A 20,288-nucleotide genomic window follows, 5' to 3' on the forward strand; every position below is an offset into this window, starting at 1 on the left:
CCCAGCTGGGCTTCTTCTGGTCTAACTTCAGACCCTTTGGCTGAGAGCACAAGTCTCCTCTGGTGTGGCATCCCAACAGCCTACCACCACCCTTTAACCCTTAGTTCCCCAAGTCAGGTAACAGAGTGGAGCCCAGCCCCTGGAAGGACAACATGCCTACAGAGAAGGCATCTCTGAGTCATACCCCTTACACAGTCCCTGCTTTCATTCAGCCAGGCCCGCCACCTAGGCAGCCCCGCTTGACCCTCACATCTGCCTGGCTGAGGCCCTGCTATCTGTTGGGTCCCCACACTCTCCCTGGGAACTGGAGCCTTCCCCTTCTAGGGACAGTTGCCTCCCTGGGGCCATCTGTCCTGAGCCCTTTGCACTCACACCAAAATGCCATCAAAGAGGCCTCTGTGTCCACTCTTCCTCTGGTGAGGGCACCCTTGGTCCCTCTTTGCAGAGGGGAAACCTGAGGCTCAGAGGAGTGGCCAACTGACTTAAGATCTCACCACAAAGGGGTGGTGGTCACTGGACTTTGAAACCACGTCTGTGATGTCAAGGATAATTTTCTATAATGCTGCCAAGAAGCAGTTCCAACCGCCAGAGTGGGCAGTGCCTTCATTTTCTCAAGTACCTCTCCCCTCACCCCTAACAGGGGAGGGGGGGAAACAAGCCATGGACCACAGGGCACTATCCTGGGGTGGTCCTCCTCAAAGCTCACAGCCTAAAGCGCCTATGATCCTCAGAGCAGTTCAGGGCCCTTTCTGCCTCCCAACAGCCTGGCCACTGTGCTTAGAGGAGAAGGGGCGTGCCAGCCAGCCTGGGCTATGGTGGTCATCTGAGGGGTGGGGACAGCCATTGCTCTTGGAGTCAGCCATGGTGGTAGGACCTAGAAGTCCCTGCTCACTCAGGCCACATCTAGACACCTGTCAACTCAGAACTCACTTGGGACCTGGGTTCCTCAGGGCAGGGATGTGACTCACCCACCTGCAGGACACTCTTCCTCCAGCTCCCCTAGAGAAGCCAGGACCAAGTTCAACCCCATAGCTACTTGGGTCTCTCAAAGGGAGAGTCAGGGGTGACCTGGTGCACACCTCTGCTAGCACGCATACCCATGACTCTTGAGGTGGGGGCTTTGCAGGCCCACCATCACCACACACCTGCACACACATGCGTGTGCTTTCACACACTCCCATGGGTCAAAGCACACACCCCCTCATCCGGCAGGCACACAGCCATGGCCTTGGTGACACACGATGTGCACAATGGGTCACCCTCGTGTGAAACGGGGTGCCGATGGCATCCACCCATATGGACAGAGCCTTCTCGTGCCCACACCCACAGGTGCCCACGCACTCTTCCTAGAGGCGGACACACACAGGGTCACCCTCATTCACCTCTGCAGGTCACCTTCATCGACTCATCTTCTTCCCCCTCCCCCTCAGAAGCCCCCAAGGTCCTGTGGGCAGCTAGGGATGGGTGGGGGCGGGGCGGAGGCCACCCAGCTATCACGCTTCCCGGCGGCGAGAGGACCCCGCGAGACCGGGACACACCCAGCGTGGAGCGCGCGGCAAAGGGACAAGCAGAGACACGCGGGGGGACACGCAGGGGACCCTCCTGGGGCCCATCACTTACCCCTGCGGCGCGGCCGGCCAGCAGCAGCAGCAGCAGCGGTGGCAGCAGCAGCCCGCGGGCCCCGGGCGCGTGAGTGGTGGTGTCCACGCGCGGCCCGTGTGCGGCCCCGCGGCGCGGCGGCCCCGGTTTCATGGCGGCCTTTGTTCGCGGCGCGGGCTGCGCGGGACCTGCGCTCGGCTCCTCGGCCGCCGGCTCCGCCTCGCTCGCTCGCTCGCTAGCTCGCTCGCGGCTCCGCGCCCACAGCGGCCGCGCCCGCAGGAAGCGTCGCCGCCGCAGCCGCCGCCACCACCGCCGCCCCCCGCGCGGGCGGGGCGAGCAGGAGGGCGGGGCCGCGGCGACAGCGGCGCGCGACACCGGCCCCGGCCTCAGTTTCCCCGAGCGCGGTGGGGCCGAGAGGCGTTGACGACCGCTCCCCCCAACTGTGGATCCGCTGAGCACGCGGTGGACCGAAATGCCGGAGAACCTGCTCCTCCAGACAGCAGCACCCGGGTTTCCTCTGCCTCCCGCAGGGTGGTGTCAGAGGACGGGCTCGACCCCAGCCTGGGGTCCCGCTTCTTTGCCCGTCTCTGTCTGAGAGACACCGACTACAACCCCTTGGCACCCCGAGTCCAGGGAGCAGGGGCTTAGGTCAACTACACTCAGGCAGCGTGGGGAGCACCAGCACGCATCTGGCTCCGCTGAAGTCACCAGTGTTTCCTATTCACAGGGACTCAGTTGCACCAAGGGACGTCCAGGGAACTAGCAAGGCTAGGCATTGGTTAGGTGACACATGAACCGGGCAGGACCCCCTTGAGGTCCACGCAGTCAGCATTATCCTTTTGATGGACACGGGTCCTTGTCCTGTACAGGCCCTTGGAAAGAAATTCGGCGCATGAAGCTCAGCACCATATAAGGCAGAGTGTGTGAAGGGTTCCCCAGAGGGAGTGAGAAGCTGGGGCGTCACAGGTATGCAAGGCCTGCCCAGCTGCCCTCAGCAGACATCCTGAGCCAAGGGAGGGGGCTGTCCACTCCGTGGTTTACAGATGCTAGGAAAGCGGCAAGCCTGGGTAGTGAATGCCAGAACCCCAGCACTCAGCACACTAACAAGGCTGAAGCCGGGGATCTCAAGTTCAAGGTCAGCCTGAGCTACCCATCAAGTCCCTGTCTTTATGAAATTAAAAGGGGAGGGGAAAATGGGTCAGTAGTTAAGAGTGTAGTGTGTGTTACTCAAGGATATAAGTTCAGTTCCCAGCACCCACATGGGGCAGGTCACCTGCACTCATGGGTATAGGTGCCCCCCCTCACACACACACATGCATACATGCACGCATACACACACACACATACACAGTGGTGGTGTATACCTTTAACCACAGCCCTTGGGAAGCAGAGGCAGGTGGATCTCTGTGAGTCTGAGGCCGCGTGGTCTACGGAGTTACTTCCAGGACAACTAGAGCTGTTACACAAAGAAACCCTGTCTGGAAAGAAGCAACAACAACAACAATAAATATTAAAACTTTTTTAAGAAGGTGGGGTTTTTAAGTAGCCCAGGCTGACCTTGAACTTGCTACGTAGCTGAGGATGACCTTGAACAACGGATGATCCTATTTCTGTGGTGCTAAGGATCAAACCCAGGGCTTTGGGCAGACAGAGCATGCACTCCAGCCCCTGAGCTACATCCGCAGCCCCTAAAAACACCCTTTTAAATGAATCCCATTCCTAAGTATTTTGGCATTTGGAGGCACGGCGCCTTGGCAAGTGGGACAGGAAAAGACTGGCATGCCGAGGAATCAGAAGTTGGCTTCATTACTAGTTCAGCTGGGAGCTGAGGGACTCTGGGTTAAGTAAGTGCTTGGGTTCAAATCCTGGTTCCGATGATCATGAGCTGTGGTCCTTGTATGTGTGATTTCACCTCTCTGAGACTGTTTCCCAGTGTACTAGGGAAATGATGATTGAATGGGGCTCACTTATTCATCAGCAAAAAGAACAGGACAGGCTAGGAAGGTTTCATGGGCTCTTCCCTTTCCTGAACTGGGAATTCAACCAATGTCGTTAGGACACAGATATAAGCATGACACCACCGTCCAGAGTGACTGAGCAGACCAAGGGGACAGACCAGATCTGAAGTGCTCCCAAGGGGCCAACGGGGATCAAGAAGGAGACCCAAAGAGTGGTATGTCAAAGAAGACAGCTGGATCTGACCGACGGACAAAGTACTGAGCTGCTCACGCTGGGAGACAAGCAAGGCTCAGAGAGTTGTTCACAGGAGCCTACCAGGTTGCCAGGAAACATGGCCTAGCCTTGCCCTCCCTCACTTTCCTGAGAACCGTGCAGAAAACCTTGTGGGGAATCTTTGACCAAGAGCGCCATCTGTTGTTTGTCAAAGGCATCGTCACAGGCAGCTGAGATGGACGCCCTCCTGGCTGGGAATCAGGCGCACATTACACACGTTACACCACAGGTCACCCTTCCTATACCTCCACGGGTGTCCTTACCACACCCCAGAACACCAATGCCCCCTTTCCTGTGCTAACCCCAACCAAAGAGACACCAGGGACTGTCCTTCCTGCTGGCCCCTAGACTATGCAGGTACCTGGCACACTTCCTGACTCCAAGGGGTAAGCAGTTCTGACCACACCCATCCTGCCTTCAACAGTTCTGTCTTTCCAGGAACTGGGAAAAGCCACATTCTCAGTGGACAAAAACTGCAGGGACCCAATCAAGCTACCTGCACCCCACACTTTTTTCTTTTCTTTTTTTTTTTTTCTTTGTTTTTTTTTTTTTTTCTTTTTTTGGTTTTTCAAGACAGGGTTTCTCTTTGTAGCTTTGGAGTCTGTCCTGGCACTAGCTCTTGTAGACCAGGCTGGCCTCAAACTCACAGAGATCCACCTGCCTCCACCTCCCAAGTGCTGTAATTAAAGGTATTCACCACCATTGCCTGGATGCTCCACACTTTTCTATGATGTGATGCACCCCCGTATTTTCAGGGCTGAAGAAGAGATGGGCAGTTTTCCATCATCTAGAGTCACCTGAGAAGGAGCCTCAGTTGGGAAAAAGGCCTCCATCTGCTTAGCCCACAGGCAGGTGTCTGGGGTGTTTTCTTGACTAGTGATGGACGTGGTAGAGGCCAGCCCACTGTGAGTGGTGCGAGCCCTGGGCAGGCGGTCCTGGATTGTAAAAGAAAGCAGGCTGGGAGTGGAGAGACAGTTCAGTGATTAAGAGTAAAGGCATTGGCGCCTCACACCATTAATCCCAGCATTTGGGAGGCAGAGGCAGGCAGATCTCTGTGAGTTCGAGGCCAGCCTGGTTTCCAAAGCAAGTTCCAGGATAGGGCTATGCAGAGAAACCCTGTCTTAAAGGGGGGAAAAAGCATTGGCTTCCAGAGGACCTAGGTTCAATTCCCAGCATTCACAAGGCAGCTAACCACTGTCTTGAACTCCAGTACCTGAGGATCTAATGCCCCCTTCTGGTCTCTTTGGGCACACAAGTAGTGCACAAACCATACATACAAGCAAAACACTCTTACATATAAAAATAATATTTAAGTGGGTGGTCCTTGGACCTCCCACAGGGCAGGGAAACCTGCTTGCTCTTTGGGCTGAGGAGGGAGGAAGACTTGATTGGGGGAACGGGGGGAATGGGAGGTGGTGGCAGGGAAGAGGCAGAAATCTTTAATAATTAAATAAATTAATTAATAAAAAAATAATATTTAAGCCAGGTGGCAGTGGCAAATGCCTATCTCAGCACTTAGGAGGCAGAGGCAGGAGGATCTCGGAATTTGAAGCCTACAGAGTGAGTTCCAGGACAGTCAGGGATACACAGAGAAACGCTGTCTCAGAAAAAATAAAAAGAGAGGAAGGAGGAGAAAGGAAGAGGGAGGGAGGGACAGAGGGAGGGAGGGAGGGAGGGACGGAGGGAGGGAGGGACAGAGGGAGGGAGGGAGGGAGGGACAGAGGGAGGGAGGGAGGGACAGAGGGAGGGAGGAGAAAGCAAGCAAGTAGCAGAGAAAAAGTCAGCAAACACCCTTTCTTCATGGCCTCTGCTTCAGGTCCTGCCTCCAGGTTCCTGCCTTGGGTTTCTACCCTGACTTCCCTCAGTAACTGAACGTGGCCTAAGAGTCATAAGGCTGAAATACGCCCCCCCCCCCAAGTTGCTTTTGGTCATGATTTATCGCAGCGGCAGAAAGTGTAGGGCAGCGGTCCAGCCAACACCATCTTCCCACCCAACAACAAGTCCTCGGCCTCTGCTCTTAACTCCAGGCTGTGCAGGAAGTGTTCGATGAGTGAACTAAGAGTTACTGAGGGAACCATGCTCGGGGTCAAACTGGTCCCCAGATGACTATCGCCCCAACCCTTTCCCCCGCACTGTGACACTGTCTCCTAGCTAGGAGAGCCCCCCAAAAAGGGTTGGAAGAGGTGTCATCAGCATTCCACTCCATTCAAGGTTGAACCCGGACTTGATTCAGGAGCCTCCCCAGGGGCCCTCAAAGCTCAACAGTCCTGTGGAGTGGGGAAAGCTAAGGTTAGAGGCCATGTCACTGCCAAGCCCTAGCCAGGCACCTGCTCTTTGACTCCTCCCACAGTCCTGGTGTGGGGAGAACCAAGTGAGTGTTTTGCCTGCTGACTCTGAGGGCCCCCACTCTTCCAGCAGAAGAATCTGGGGCTCAGAGCATCAGTAACTTGCTCCTGGTCTCACAGGCAGGAAGCTGACAAGCCTGGATTTGAACCAGGAATCTTGGCCCAGTCCTTAAAGAAAAAAAGTTTATATTGTTTGATTATGTGTGTGTGGGAAGATGCAGGTGCCCTCAAAAGTCAGAAGGCTTCAGAGACCTTGGAGGGAGCCATGAGCCACCAGCTGTAACTGCTGGAAACAAACATGGGTCCTCTAAAAACAGCAAGTTCGCTTACCTGCTCAACCATCTCTCTAGCCTTAAAAAAGTAAAAATAGCTGGGCAGTGGTGACACACACCACACACACCTTTAATTCCAGCACTTGGAGGCAGATCTCTGAGGTCAATGCCCAGCCTGGTCTCCAGAGCAAGTTTTAGGACAGCCAGGACTATACAGAGTAACCTTGTCTAAAAAAAAAAAAAAAAAAAATTTAAAATTTGAGACAGTCTTACTGTGTAACCCAGTCTGGCCTGGAATTCTTCACTTCAAGTAGTCCAGGCTGGCCTTGAGCTAACAGAGATCTGCCTGCCTCTGCCTCTGAGTGCTGAGGTTAAAGACTGTGTCACCATTTTGTAACCTGGCTTGTAACCTCTGTGCTGGGTGATGACCTTTGTGGGGGTGTCTCCCAGATTTCTGCATCTTCAGCCCTTCCTTCTCCACTCAAACTTCTGTTTTGTCCCAAGATGGAGGTCTGAGTCAAGATTTGCTTATGAGAAAGTCTTGGTGACACAAGGCTGGGGAGTCAGTGACCCTCCAAATGCAGGAACTGAAACAGGGTCCTGGCAGGATTACACCAGACTCAGAGGAACCACATTCAACTTCGCAGAACTTGGAGATGTTCAGAGGTCATTGCCCCGCATGTGGAAATCCGATGTGGGCAGTGGCTGTTGGCCAAAGCCCAGCCATTCCTCAGGGCACAATGAGAGTGGGGACTGAGGGAGTCAGAGTCTGAACTAAGTGGTCTCTGTGTCTGCGATGGCTGTGGATGGATGGGCCAGTAGAAGCCTCAAGACCCCAGCAGGTTCCTCGACAGCACCAAGTGTCTGGATCAGAACTGCCAGATCAGCCGGGAGTATGCTGGAAAGCAGACTTAAGGACCTGCTGTTGGGGAGAGGAGCGGGAGGGTGAGGCTGGCACTAGAGAACCTGAGCTGCTGCCCGTACTGTTTCTAAAGCAAGTTGCCTCTGAAGAGATCCTAACTTGGTGCCAGGAGGAGGCTACCTTCTGTGAAAATCTCAGAAGGCTTCCAAGTAGTAGGCATCTCCTGGCGGGCTGGGGCAGAGTGCGCTGGGGAACGGGTGCTCGGAAGTAGCCTGGAACTTCATCCCGACACCGCGCATGTGGAGAGAAAGGGAACATCTAGCCTGGGAGCTTCGTCACTGTGTCTGAGGATCCTAGACTGAGCATTTTGTTATTTTTCCTTGAGCGATAGGCAGAAGTGCCTGTCTGCCCCAGATAGGACTCAACAGACCACAGAAATGGCTCTATCCGAAACTAGCTTGGAGTGACTCAGCAGCAGGGGTGAGTCACAGCAGCTGCATCTTCAGAAGCCTCCTGGACAGGTGACCCTGCACCCCCCCTATTCTCCCCTACTCCTCCGTGTCTAGGGGCGCTACCCTATTGAAGAGTGCTGCCCCACTCATTCCAGGGTATCGCTTCCATTTTATATTAACTCAAAGCCAGGCCCCATCTCCCAAAGGTGTTATGTGGCTATCGTGGCTCTGTTTCCTGATGGCAACTGTCTTGTCCACACTGAAGAAAGAGGCTGGCCTTGAAATTCCTTTATGTCTTTTCACACTAAGGAAAGGAACAGGAAGTGAGGTGACAGGTACCATGCCATACAGCCTCTAACTGAGCTGGGAACTGGATGGCTCACTCCTCACCCTGGGGGGTCCTCCCAGACTATCCCACGTCTCAAGGTCACCTCTGCCCAAGACCCTGACCGAGGTCATAGGAAGGCTGTGGGGAGCTTAGGCCTAGACTCACCTGGGCTCACACCTGTCCTCCTTCCTGCCTTGGGGGACCCAAGGACTCTGGGGAAGGAAAGAAGGTAACAGGGAGAGGGGGGAGGTGGGAAAGAGGAGGGTAGGAGTGAGACTAAGACAGTAGGGAGAGAGAAAAGGCAGGATGAGGGGGTCAGGGAGGAGAGAGGGCGAAGAAGGAAAAAGAGGAAGTGGGGGAGAAGGAAGGAGGAAGGACATCACCCCAGAGGTCTCACCAGAGTACACCCAAGTTTCTGGGAATAAACTGCACATTTAAGGTCATTTTCATGGAAGGGAAAAAAAAAGTGATCCTCAGCCCAGCTTAAGAGCTGAGGGCTGGGGACGCTGACTCCCCCAGCCTGGGCCATGCACAGCTCTTGTTAGGAATGAACACAGCCTAGATTAGGGGTCCTGTGATCCTGTCATCGAGCCCCACCACTGTTGAGCCACAGCTCCAGGTGAGGCGGAAATCTGCCATGGAGAGCGGTCCCAGAGGGACACAGAGAGGCAATAGCTGCCTTCAAGTGCCCCCAGGGGATTTGTGTCCCCCCTTGCCTAGATGGGAGCTGGCAGAGGGATCTGGAAACAGGGCAGGCCTGGGGTAGAGTCCTGAAATTCAGAACTCAAGGATGGCACAGCGGTGAATCTGACCACCACCACAGCCAGCTGCCAACTGTTTGGATGCCACGCTGCCTGAAACTGACAAGCCGAGGTACCTAGCTCTGGGGGTTAGGGAGTGGACAGCTGGAGCGGGTGCCCTACCCATAGGGCAGAGTCTTCCCCAGGTGCAATTTCCACAGAGTGTCAGGTGCAATTTCCATAGGAATCCAAACTTCAAAAGTCAAATCACCCTTCCCTGTTGTTGTGCTGTGGGCTGTGATTCTAGGAGTCAACTACCAGGCAGGACCCTTGGGGCCCCCAGTGAGGCACTTAGCAGAGATGCACTTTCTCGCTTTGGTGTCCCAGGCTGCCATCCTAGCAAAGAATCGGGAATGAAAGGCAGTGCTCACTTCCAGTTCTGTGCCCAGCTCTGGGTCAGGGGCTGTCAGGTGCCCTCCCACTCCCACTGGAGGAGGAGAACGCTGTCAGACGGCTTACACAGCTGCGCGGAGACCCCCGGGACTGGGATCTGAGGCTGCTGGTTAGGCTGTTTAAGAGCTTGGGTGAGTCGGCTAGGGCCTAGACCACTGAGCCTGGGCCTGCTCTTCTCAGGTCCGATCACTGACTGACCTCAGCAGGTGACAAGTGGGGAAATGGAGGTCCCAAGAAGGCAGAGGCTCCACAGGGGTCTTAAAGCAAACCAAAACAATTGGATGCTCCAGATGTGTGAGCTTCGGTTCCCACCCCAGGCAGTGAAGGTCTGGCTGTGACACTGGGGGCTCCTGGGGAGGAGTGAAGAAGAAACAAACCTTACTCTGCTTTCTGGTCCTGAAAGCCAGACCTTGAATCCTGGCGTCCTGGAGACCGTAGTGCTTGCTTTAGGCGGCACCGCCCTCATGTGGCCAAAGCTGGTAACCACCAGAAGTCACAGATGCTTTTGACTTCATGGGTGAATTCTTTTCTGCAACTCTTTTGGGTTTTTGCCACCTCTTCAATTTTGGGTGTACACCGGGTTCCATGGAAGCTTCAGATCCCACTGAGCTGGAGTTACAGACAGAAATGAGCCTCCTCAACTAGGTGCTAAAGACTAAACTCGGGTCCTCTAGAAGCAGAACGCCCTCCTAATTGCTTACACCACTCCAGCTCTATTAATTTGGGTTATTTGTTGTTGTTGTTGTTGTTTTTGTAATTCATTTTTACATCTTATTTGTGCGTGTTAATGTACATACGTGTGGGGGCATGCATGTTCCCCACAGTGTACATGTACATGTCAGAGTCAACCCAAGGGAATCAGTTCTCTTCCTTCCACCATGTAGGTCCTGGGGATCAGAACAAGTCATCAGGGTTGGTAGCAAGCACCTTTACCAGCACTGAGCCATTTCACTGGCCCTTCTGCGGCTCTAAAAGATAGCAACCGCTAGGCCATACAAGCGATGGCAGAGTACTGGATCCGGGGGGTCAGAAGACCCAGATAAAAGCCTGGCTGGTTATTAATGCACACGAACTCCATCTCTTCTCTTCTGCTGGAACATCTACGCTCCCTTCCTCCTGCTTGTCCCAAGGATGAGAGGTGGACACAGCCTGCAGTCCAGCAGAGAGAGGCTTTCACACAGTGGGCTGAGTGTCAGGTCAAAACATGGAACCTCAGCTTTCGCTTCTGAAATGGGCACACCAAAACTACCTTCTGTGGCCAGCAGAGTTGATGTCCAATGAGATACATCAGATAGACTTCTTTACTTAGTAACAGTTTTTGGTTGCTTAAGACCAGTCTCAGGCTGGGGAGACTGCTCAGTGGATAGAGAGCTTGTCACCCTGCTGTGAGAATGAGTCCCCAGCGCCCATGGAAAGCCAGGAGCAGGGACCCTGCACACCTGCCCTGTGGCGAGAGTCAGAGTTACAAGAAGCTCCTGAAGCTTGCTCACGGGTGACAAAATGAAACCTGCCTCAAACAAGGCTGTAAGGATGGACAAGCAAAGGTTGTCCTCTAACCTCCATATCTGTGCAGCCGCTCATGAACCAAGCCTTCCCAACCACAACTCTGGCCTTTGGCTCACCACGTAGCCAAGACCTTGAACTCCACGTGCCAAGTGCTGGGATTGTGCACCTGCTCAGTTGGTTTTGTTTTTCTGTTTCTGAGACAATCTTGTTATTGTAGTCTAAACTCAAACTCTGTATTCTCCTGCCTCAGCCCCTTAGGGTTGTGAGCCCATACATGCTCTGTACATAGTCACCGAGTGGGTGGGGAAGGGAAAGAATAGGCTCTGCACCACCTCCGTTCACAGTCTCTGTTCACAAGGTGTTACATAGGGGAAATGTAGGTGTTGTTTGCTACAAGATGCGCTGGGCACTATTCGGCTACGTAATCTCCATCTACACAACTGCTTTTGAAGAGATTATTAATATTCAGATAGTTTCCTCTTTTACAGCAATTTGTCATAGGGGCATGCAAGGATTAAACACTGCACTCTGTCCTCACTCTAGACTCCTCAGACATACAAGGCTTCGTATTAGGGGCTGCCCCATTCCCAGCAAGCTCCCACATGCATTTCCCACTGAGATGCTAAAGGAAGAGCCCAAACCAAGCAAACACAAGAAAATGCAAAGAGGCTAGGAGGGCAACAAGAAACTTGAGCTGCCTGCAACACAGGCCCCAGGCACTGCCCACCTCTCCCATAAGGGGTTCACGGACCCTCAGCACATACCTGCTCTGGGAAACCACCTTAGTGGCAGGCAAGGCTGGGGTGTGGCCTAACTCCAGCTGTCCAAGCAAAATGAGGCCTTCAACTATAAAGAGTCGGCCTCCATTTCCAGCCCAAGGCTCACTGGCCTCCACACGTAGGAGGGGACCAGGAGAAATTTCAGATGTGGCGTGGCCTTCCGAGGTGAAGAACAGCTGGGTAAAAGAAGGGTGGGTGCCCTGAAGATAGGCGCTACTTCTGTGAACACAAAGGGGTTCTCAACTGAGGGTAACTGGACACAATCCAAACTGCAGAGGATTTCTTAAATCAGCTGAGGACCGATGGCAGTTTTCTCTTTCCTTCCTTCTCTCCCTCTCCCTTTTGATTTTAAAGATGGGGTTCTCTGTGTAGCCCTGACTGTCCTGAACTGTCCTGGAACTCATATTGTAGACCAGGCTAGCCTCTAACTAAGAGATCTGCTTTCCTCTGCTGGGATTAAAGCCACCAGGCCTGTCTGGCAGTTTCCTCTTAACTGAAACAGTTCCTCCAGGAGTCTCCGGAGCAAAATGTTAAATCCAGGAAAGGGAACACTGAAGATCTGAGAAGGCACCTCCACAGCTTCCCCTATGCTCAGGGCCGCAGCATTTGGGGTAGAAGAACTTGCTTTGTGGTAATGCCACTGTGTTCAAGACTGCTCTCATGAGTAACCAACCCCTCAATAAATATTCACTGCTTCACCAAGCTGAATTCTGGTGCAATTGTTATTTTTGTCTGCGGTGGGTCCCCTTTCTGGGGTGACCAGGTGTACTTTTTTTTTTTCGGGGGGGGGGGTCGAGACAGGGTTTCTCTGTGTTGCTTTGGAGCCTGTCCTGGAATTAGCTCTTGTGGACCAGGCTGGCACTGAGCTCACAGAGATCCGCCTGCCTCTGCCTCAAGAGTGCTGGGATTAAAGGTGTGCACCACCACTGCCTGGCTGACCAGGTGCACTTGTGCGTGTGTCTCACAACATGGGAAAGCCAGGCTTTGTACAAGGCAGACCGAACTCAACCTCTCAGATGAGTCAGGCTCAGGAGCTATCAGTTCCAACCCCAGCTCACCACTCCACCCTTCCTGTCCGCCCTGGGGGCAACAGCGAGGCCAGGCTGAGCAGGGCTCCCATGAGCAGGTGTGGGGAATGAAAACAGCACAAATACCAAATTCAGATTCCAAAGTTCTGTATTTTTTTCAAAATAAAGATCACACATTGTTTAGAGACAATCTACACAAGAGTTACAAAAAATAGTTGCCCAGGCATAAGCATACACAGGTTTGTTAATTATACACATATGGTTACAAGTGTGCTTGCAAAAAGTTCATTGGAAATATACACAAGGCTCTGGAAATGTACACCGTGTAGTGTTACAGTCTATATTCAAACGAGGATTGACAGTATGTTACATTCACTTACAAGTAGACAAAATGCAAAATACAGCTCATCTGTACAAAACGGAGGGCGAGTCACTTTACAAGGGAGGCGCTGAGCGGGGAAGGGCAGGCGAAACTTCTGCACGTCCTTTCTTGACTGTCACAAAATAGGCAAAACATTTTTTTAGGATTAAAAAAAAAAGAACACTAGTGTGAACTGAATCGTCTGAAGTAACATTTAGAAAGGCTCTCGCTACCATCTTGACTAGCTGACAAATAAACCAAGCTATTTTATCTTTTTAAACATTAACTAGGCTGTATAAAGAACATTTATTCTTTCAAAAGAAAAAAATTTACTTCTGGTTGAAATTACAATTTACAATATACAACACTATCTGCTACGACCATAAAAGGTGGATATACACTGAGTGCATGGGGGGAGGGGCGCTGATTCTCTTTTCTTACCAAAAACGTGTTCATGTTGATTCAAACTTCTCCACATTTACATTACAGGTATACAAATGTACAATTGTACAATCAAAAGGATGTCCGACTACTAGGGTACATTATAGATACAGATTAGACATCAAAACAGGAAATACTACAAATCAATATATATGCAAAAGTCTACACAAGTATACACTATGTATCTATAGAAGCAAGACCAGGAGCAGAGCTGGGTTTTCACTCATGCTAGATAATCAGATTCTGCTTCTCAGTGTTCACAGAGAGCAACCCCATGGCCCCGACCACTGGCCTTGGGCCTCTGTGACTCCTTCTCCACCTGGATCTGCGGCCACCACCTTCCTCAGCATGAGGTCATCTCCAAAAAGAGTGTCATGAACTCTGTGTCACAGGCTGATGCTTTAACGACTCTGAAACGTTCCCATTTCATATGTATATATGTATATATATATATTTTATAAACAGTGTTAAATGCCAGTTTGGGGTCATTTAACTAAAATTCAAATTTCTCAGTTTTGTTTTTTGTTTTTTAATAAAATGAGGAGGTCAGGAAGAGCTATTTGCAAAACTTGCCACAAGGCAAATGAGTTAAAAACCTTTTTTTTTGTCTTTTTTTAAACTTTTTTTTTTTTGTTAAACCAACCACCCTGAAAGTGTCCACATGTGGAATATAGATACAACATAAAACAAAACATGTGGCCTCCCATGTACACTGATTACCTATGTACAAGTTCCTATACACCAGTAAACAGCAGGGCAATTAGTCAATTAAAAAAAAATAATTAGTACATGTGTAATAAAATGAAATTTACAAAGGCCTTTCCACGAATGGATCTGATTCCTTTTGGAGGAGGGAGTAATCCCGGAGCAACCGTTGCCCACTTCTGACTCTACGCTGGGCATTTCTGGTTGCTGGTTGAATCTGCCAGGGTCAGTGAGGTCAGCGGGACGGGGATGGGTGCACTGCTCAGATGATACCATTAGGAGGGCCACACATGGGCCCCAAGTCCACACCATTCTTCATGTAGTACTTCTCCAGCTTGGCCAGGATGTGCTTGCCATAGGTGTACTTTCGAAGCGTCGCGATGTGTGGCCGGATCTAAAGAGGACAGTGTGTGTTACACGGGCCAGAGAGGCCTCAGATGTTGCCAGCACCTTCCCAGATATGGACTGCGTGGTGCACATTTCACCCCACAAAGGTATCTTTGTCCTCTTATTGCTAGAAGCCATGAGATAAAGACAGGAGCTCTTGCCCTAAGCATTGACACAGGACAGGGAACCCACCCAGGGCAGAACAGCACCTGCACACAGAAATCCAGGCTGTCCTGGCAGCTGGGGATTCCTTGGGGAACCATTCACTTAAACTCACCACCTGATCCCTGGTTCTCCAAGGCACAGGGTTTCTTCCAGTAAACAGTGACCAACTGCACTGGCTAGTTTTTAATGTCAACTTTACAAAAATTAGAGTCATTTTGGAAGAGGGAACCTCAATCGAGAAAATACCCCCACCTGACCGGCCTGTGGGCAATTCTGTGGTGCATTTTCTTGTGCACTGGTGGTCCTTCATGCTATAAGCAAGCAGGCTGAGCAAATTACTGGGAGCAAGCCAACAGGCAGCACTCTTCCATGGTTTCCTAATCAGCCCCTGATTCCAGGCTCCTGCCCTGACTTTCCTGAATGATGAACAAACTATAAGATGGCGCAATCCTTTCTCTTCATGTTGCTTTGGTTATAGTGTTTAACCACAGTAATAGAAACACTAAGTAAGACAGAATTTGGTACCAGGTCAGGGGTACTGCTGTGACAAAGTCTGGGCTGGAAAAGCCATTGTGTGCTCAGAGCTCAGTGGGCTTCTGTGGGAACTTGTGAGCAGTCCAGGTGATAAAGGCCTGGCTTGTGAAGCTTCAGAGGAAAGCAAAGGCTCTATTAGGACCATTCAAGTGACACTCAAATTAACCACTAAAGTAAAACCTTTGCTTTGCTGGTACATTGCTACTGACTAGGTGGGGCTGTGATTAAGGAGATCAGCACCAGTGAACTCAAATCTTCCAAGAGTATTTCCACAGAAGGTGGAGTCTAGAAAGGGCCAATAGGGTACACTTCATGCTGCAGACAACCTTGGTAATGTTTAAAGACTCGTCCAGGTGGTATTGGTTTTAAAGGGGTCATGGTGAGAAGGCGAAGCTTGGCACTATGAGGATAAAAGGCCACTGGTGAAGGTGCAGGCTGAGTGGCAGTGAAGACTGAAGAAATCATGAGAGAAGTTGAGACTTGGCACCAATGTGGCAGGGTCAGAATCCTTGAAGAGTACCCAGGAGGGGTTAGTGGTAAAGGTGGATCCCAACAAAGACACCCTAGCATTTTGGAGGTGCCAGTGTCATGGGATGACTGCCTAGAACAGCACTGGCTGTGTAGTGGAGCCAATCTGAGCTTAGGAGATATACTGTAGGGGCTGTGGATAGCTGTTGAAGCCTCCCGGAGGAACCCAAGGATCCCGGTATTGAGTCCTACAAGTCTGACGCTGAGCTTTATACTGCTGGACTGTGATTTTGCCATGGTTCTTCCCTCTCAGAATAAGAAAGTATTTAACTTATTTTGATTTTATAGGAGCCCACAGTTAAGAGACTCTGAATATTTTAAAGAAATTAGATTTTCAAAGTATTTGTAAAGATCACAGAGGTTAAAAAAAACTGAGATTTTTTTTTTTATATTGTGAGCTTGAGTATTAATATGAGCTCCTGGGGATAAACAGGAAAGGAAAGGTTACACTTTACAAATAATGCGATTGTGTGTAAAGGTGACAAGGGGTTGATTATGCTAGCTCGTTTTTATGTCAATTTGATAAAGCTAAAGTTATTTTAGAAGAGGGAACCTCAATTGAGAAAATGCCCCCACCTGATTGGCCTGTGAGCAAGACTGTGATGCATTTTGTTGATTGATGACTGATGAGGGAGGACCCAGCCCACTGTGGCTGGTACCACCCCTGGGCAGGTAGGTGGTCCTGGGTGCTATAAGCAATCAGGCTGAGCAAGCCAAGCCAGCAAGCAGCGTTCCTCCATTGCCTCTCTGTATCAGTTCCTGCCCTGAATTCCTTCAATAATAGAGTAGACCAAGAGTTTTTAAAGATGAAATAAATCTTTTCCTTCCCAAGATACTTTTGGTCATTGTGTTTATCACAGCAATAGAAACCTTAATACACCAATAAATAAATAAGTAAATAAATAAATAGGGAAAGACAGACAAAAACAAAGGAAGGAAGACTGACACTGTGCCAGGGCAGCTGAGAAAAAAAAGATACAGAGTGGTTCTGTAGTTCAGCCAAAGACAAATTAGGGATAAAGAATAGTATAGGTATTTCAACCTATAGATTCACTCTTCCTATTACTTGTGACACATCACTGGCATCAGTCACTTCCCATACCCGTGCTCCTCCAACCTAGACAGCTCTGATCACTCCTGTGAGCACGCTCGTGGCCCCTGCCCTAGACCTGTTCCTGTGCACACAGCTCACTTGAGGGGGGGGCTTCACTTAAAGCTCAGGGGCCATGCTATACACTTAGCAGTTCTAGCTCCCCTCTGCTTGCCTACTAATCTTTCCACACAGAAAATAGAAGATGGTGGAGGGGCACTTTAACAATGTTCCCAACAAAAATTCACACTGCTCACAAACCTCAAGGAGCACCATGCCAGGAGACAGGTGGCAGCCCATCTTGAAGCCTACAAAGCCAGCAGTTTGTCTGTCCAAATGTAAGCTCAGAGTAAGGAAGGGCCAAGGAGCTCTAGAAACTGCTATGAACCCACACAGAACACAGGCAGGAAACAGCACACCTCCTCCTGGCACCTTCAGTGACAATGGCTGAAAACAAAGGGGTCTGGGCGCTAAGTAACAATCTACATACCTTCCCAAGCTTGCCTATCCAAAGGATCCAGGAGGGCTGCAGCCCCAGATATGGTGAGGACCATGTCCTCAACAAGGGCTTCTCTCACTAGACCCCCAGCCTTGAGCACTCCTTCCCTTCCCTCTCCCCTGACCCCACCCCCACTCTCCTCAGCTTTGCTGCACTCCATTTTTAACTTGGACTAGTAAGGCATGAGATGCTACTTTCCACTCTTCTAACACAAACCCTATTGGTGAGCGAGCCGATCTTGGTCCTCCCTCTCCTTTTGATTCTAGCTTACACTGACCTCTTCAATCTGAAAAATGCTACCAGCTATTATATTAGCTCAGCTGTTTTCATGGCTTCCCCTACTCCAAATTACAGTGGTGGCACAATTGTCCTAGGCCTGAGTGTTTGCTCCATGGGTAAATCACTTGCTACCAAGCCTGACATGCTTTGAACCCACATAGAAGGAGGAAAAAAACTGACTCCAGCAATAAACTGTCTTCTGACCTCATGCAGGCTGAAGCACACACATAAAGAGGAAGTAAATGTAAAAAGTATTAAACAGAGTCTCCTCTCAGGTCCCTAGTCTTCATTACTGAGGCCTCTTTCTAACCATGCACTCTGCAAGCAGCACTCCACCACTCTATTCTCTTCCCCGTTTTTCCTGGCTTTCCCTTGCCTACGAGCACAGTCCCTCAGTGAGCACCAGGACAACGCAGTTCTGAGGATATGCCTATTGCCACAGGTTTAGTTATTTGCTTCAGCAACAGCTGTGCTTCCAGCTCCTAAATGCTACATGCTACCATACCGCCTCCTACACACTGCCACATCGCCTCCTAGCACCTCCACATGCAACAAACTGCGAGACGCACCCCACATGCCCTGGGCTCCAGCAACCTTCAACTGCCACCATCTGCACCACTGGCTGGTAGTTCAATGGGTTTGAATCAGAGCTGGTGGGATTCTGCCTGGCTCAGAACGAGTCCATAATAAAGATTCTCATTATCGAACTTTGTCCTCAGTGAGGGCAAGTGGGTCATCATTGCCAGACAACAGCAACCCCTCCACTGAGAAGACTGGGGGAGCTCAGAGCACAGAGGCTGAGGGGTGCAGGCCAGAGGCCTTGGCACCACCTGGCACAAGCAGTTGCAATGTGCTATCCCTACCTGTGGGGCTCTTGGATGACTTCCCTATCAACCCCCACTCACAGCAGCTAGTTTTTTGGGCCTTTGTTCCCTTTCTCCTGTCTAACTATCCCTAGCCTCGATTCTGTATGGGTTGGGTGAGGGCCTCCTCCATGGGCAGCACCATTTTCCACTGTCCTGTCCACACTGTGGGTCAGCAGCAGGGACCAGGCCTTTGCAGGAAAGGGATCATTGAACACAAAAAACAAGAAAAGGAGACACAGGAAGTAGACTACCCTGAACTGATGAGATGATCTCAGAGACCAGGGAAGGAATTACCTCACAAAAATATGTTCTCACTCTCAGCCAAGTGTGGTAGCATATCTGTGATTCCTGCAATTAGGACCATAGTTTTAAGGCCAGCCTGGGCTAAGCAACGAAGCTCTGTCAACAAACCAACCCCCCAAACAAATAAACAAACAAGGGCCAAGATGTGGCTTAGTGGCTGAATGCTAGTTTAGGCTGCACCAGGCCTGGGTTCAGCCCTCAAAACAATATTCAAAAACAGGAAATATGCTTCTCACAGACCAACAGGATGGCTATGTGAGTAAAGGCCACTTGCCATGAAACCTGACCACATCACTGTGACCTAGACATGCACCACAGCACAATCACGCACTAAACAGGTGTCAAAAACACTGCAGGCAGGCAGTGCACAGGGTCCCATGCCGACAAATACCCAAACCCCTAAAAGGGGAAAAAAAGTTTAAAACAAAACAAAAACCAGAACCAGGACTCCCAAACTGTGAGTTGAGGAAAGAAGTGGCAAACACAGAGAGACCATAGTGATCCCACACAGTGAGAGGAGGAAGCACAGAACAAGTCTGGTATAGCAACACAAAGAAGCCCACTGTCTACTATGTGCTATATCTGAACACGGTCCACCTGGTCCTTCTCCCACTCTGGGCTGGCACCCAATGTGCTTACCTTGTGCATGACAATCTTCCGCTGACCTGGCTCAGCCACATCGATCATCTTCTGGACCACATAGTTGGCATACTGATCCTTCATCATGGTGTATAAGGCACTGTGGGGACCGTCATTCATGGTGCACACCTCATCGATGAGTACAGCACGCTCTGTACGTGAGGCATGAGTGACACACTTCTCCACAACATTGCTGTCATGAGGAAAATTAGGAAGAACAATCAGATAAGATCCCCACTTAGGCTGTGTGCTTTAGGATGGACAATGAGGGAAGAGATGGTACGTATGGGAATTCATTTGCCCAAGGTCTGGCTCTGTAATGTTCTTTTTTGGTCTTAACACTGGGTGTCCAACAGTGAATCACCTGAGCCCCAGTGTTCTACGAGAGGGGCCCTGACCTGCTGACAGATGATAGTAATGTGCTTGCAAAGCTCATAGCAAGATTCACAGCAGAGGTTTCTAATAGCTCAACTCGTTTATAATCACTACTACAACTCACACCAAGATTTTATGATGCTGTCCTTGCATCTTTAAGCTCAGGCTCAACAACAAAACTCCTTTGGTCATACCAGCCATGACTCAGACACTGGGCCACGGAGGGAGATCTGAGCTCAGTGAAGGAACTTCAAGCAGGAGCACAGCACTTCGGCAGTTCAGAAGCACAGAAGGCCCTGCCTTCTGTCATCACTTGTGAACACTTAGCACAGTTTTCTAACATGAAATGTCTGGCTGTCAGACTGATGATTAGTCACCACACAGTGATTCCTCGTCTCAGTTCCCGGGGCACAAATTAACAACAGAGTATGCTAGCCAGACAGTGGTGGTGAACATCTTTAATTGCAGCACTCAGGAGGCAGAGGCAGGTGAACTTCTGTGAGTTCTAAGATAACTGAGG

The 20,288-nt window shown here is 50.7% G+C and overlaps 2 protein-coding genes and 1 non-coding gene across 14 annotated transcripts in view; all 3 read right to left on the reverse strand.

Moving 5' to 3' along the window:
* Positions 1–1,890, reverse strand: part of Sdc3 (syndecan 3) — a 31,793-nt gene extending 29,903 nt beyond the window's left edge. Inside the window, exon 1 of the mRNA XM_057784464.1 lies at positions 1,621–1,890. Within this exon, the coding sequence (XP_057640447.1) occupies positions 1,621–1,752 (132 nt within the window). The 5' untranslated portion in view covers positions 1,753–1,890. The remainder of the gene's footprint in view (positions 1–1,620) is intronic.
* Positions 1,891–12,732: 10,842 nt separating this feature from the next.
* Pum1 (pumilio RNA binding family member 1) overlaps positions 12,733–20,288 on the reverse strand; it is a 115,221-nt gene continuing 107,665 nt past the window's right edge. For all 12 annotated transcript variants that reach the window (XM_057783644.1, XM_057783643.1, XM_057783642.1 and 9 more), the window contains 2 exons: positions 19,394–19,586; positions 12,733–14,497 (listed from right to left, as the gene is read on the reverse strand). In XM_057783644.1, coding sequence (XP_057639627.1) covers positions 14,366–14,497; positions 19,394–19,586 — 325 coding nt within the window. In that variant the 3' untranslated portion in view covers positions 12,733–14,365. The remainder of the gene's footprint in view (positions 14,498–19,393; positions 19,587–20,288) is intronic.
* On the reverse strand, positions 18,250–18,332 carry LOC130884501 (small nucleolar RNA SNORD103/SNORD85). The gene has a single exon (XR_009058028.1). It is a non-coding gene; the product is annotated as a small nucleolar RNA SNORD103/SNORD85 (small nucleolar RNA).

The sequence above is a fragment of the Chionomys nivalis genome, chromosome 11, assembly GCF_950005125.1.
Source record: "Chionomys nivalis chromosome 11, mChiNiv1.1, whole genome shotgun sequence".
NCBI lineage: Eukaryota > Metazoa > Chordata > Mammalia > Rodentia > Cricetidae > Chionomys > Chionomys nivalis.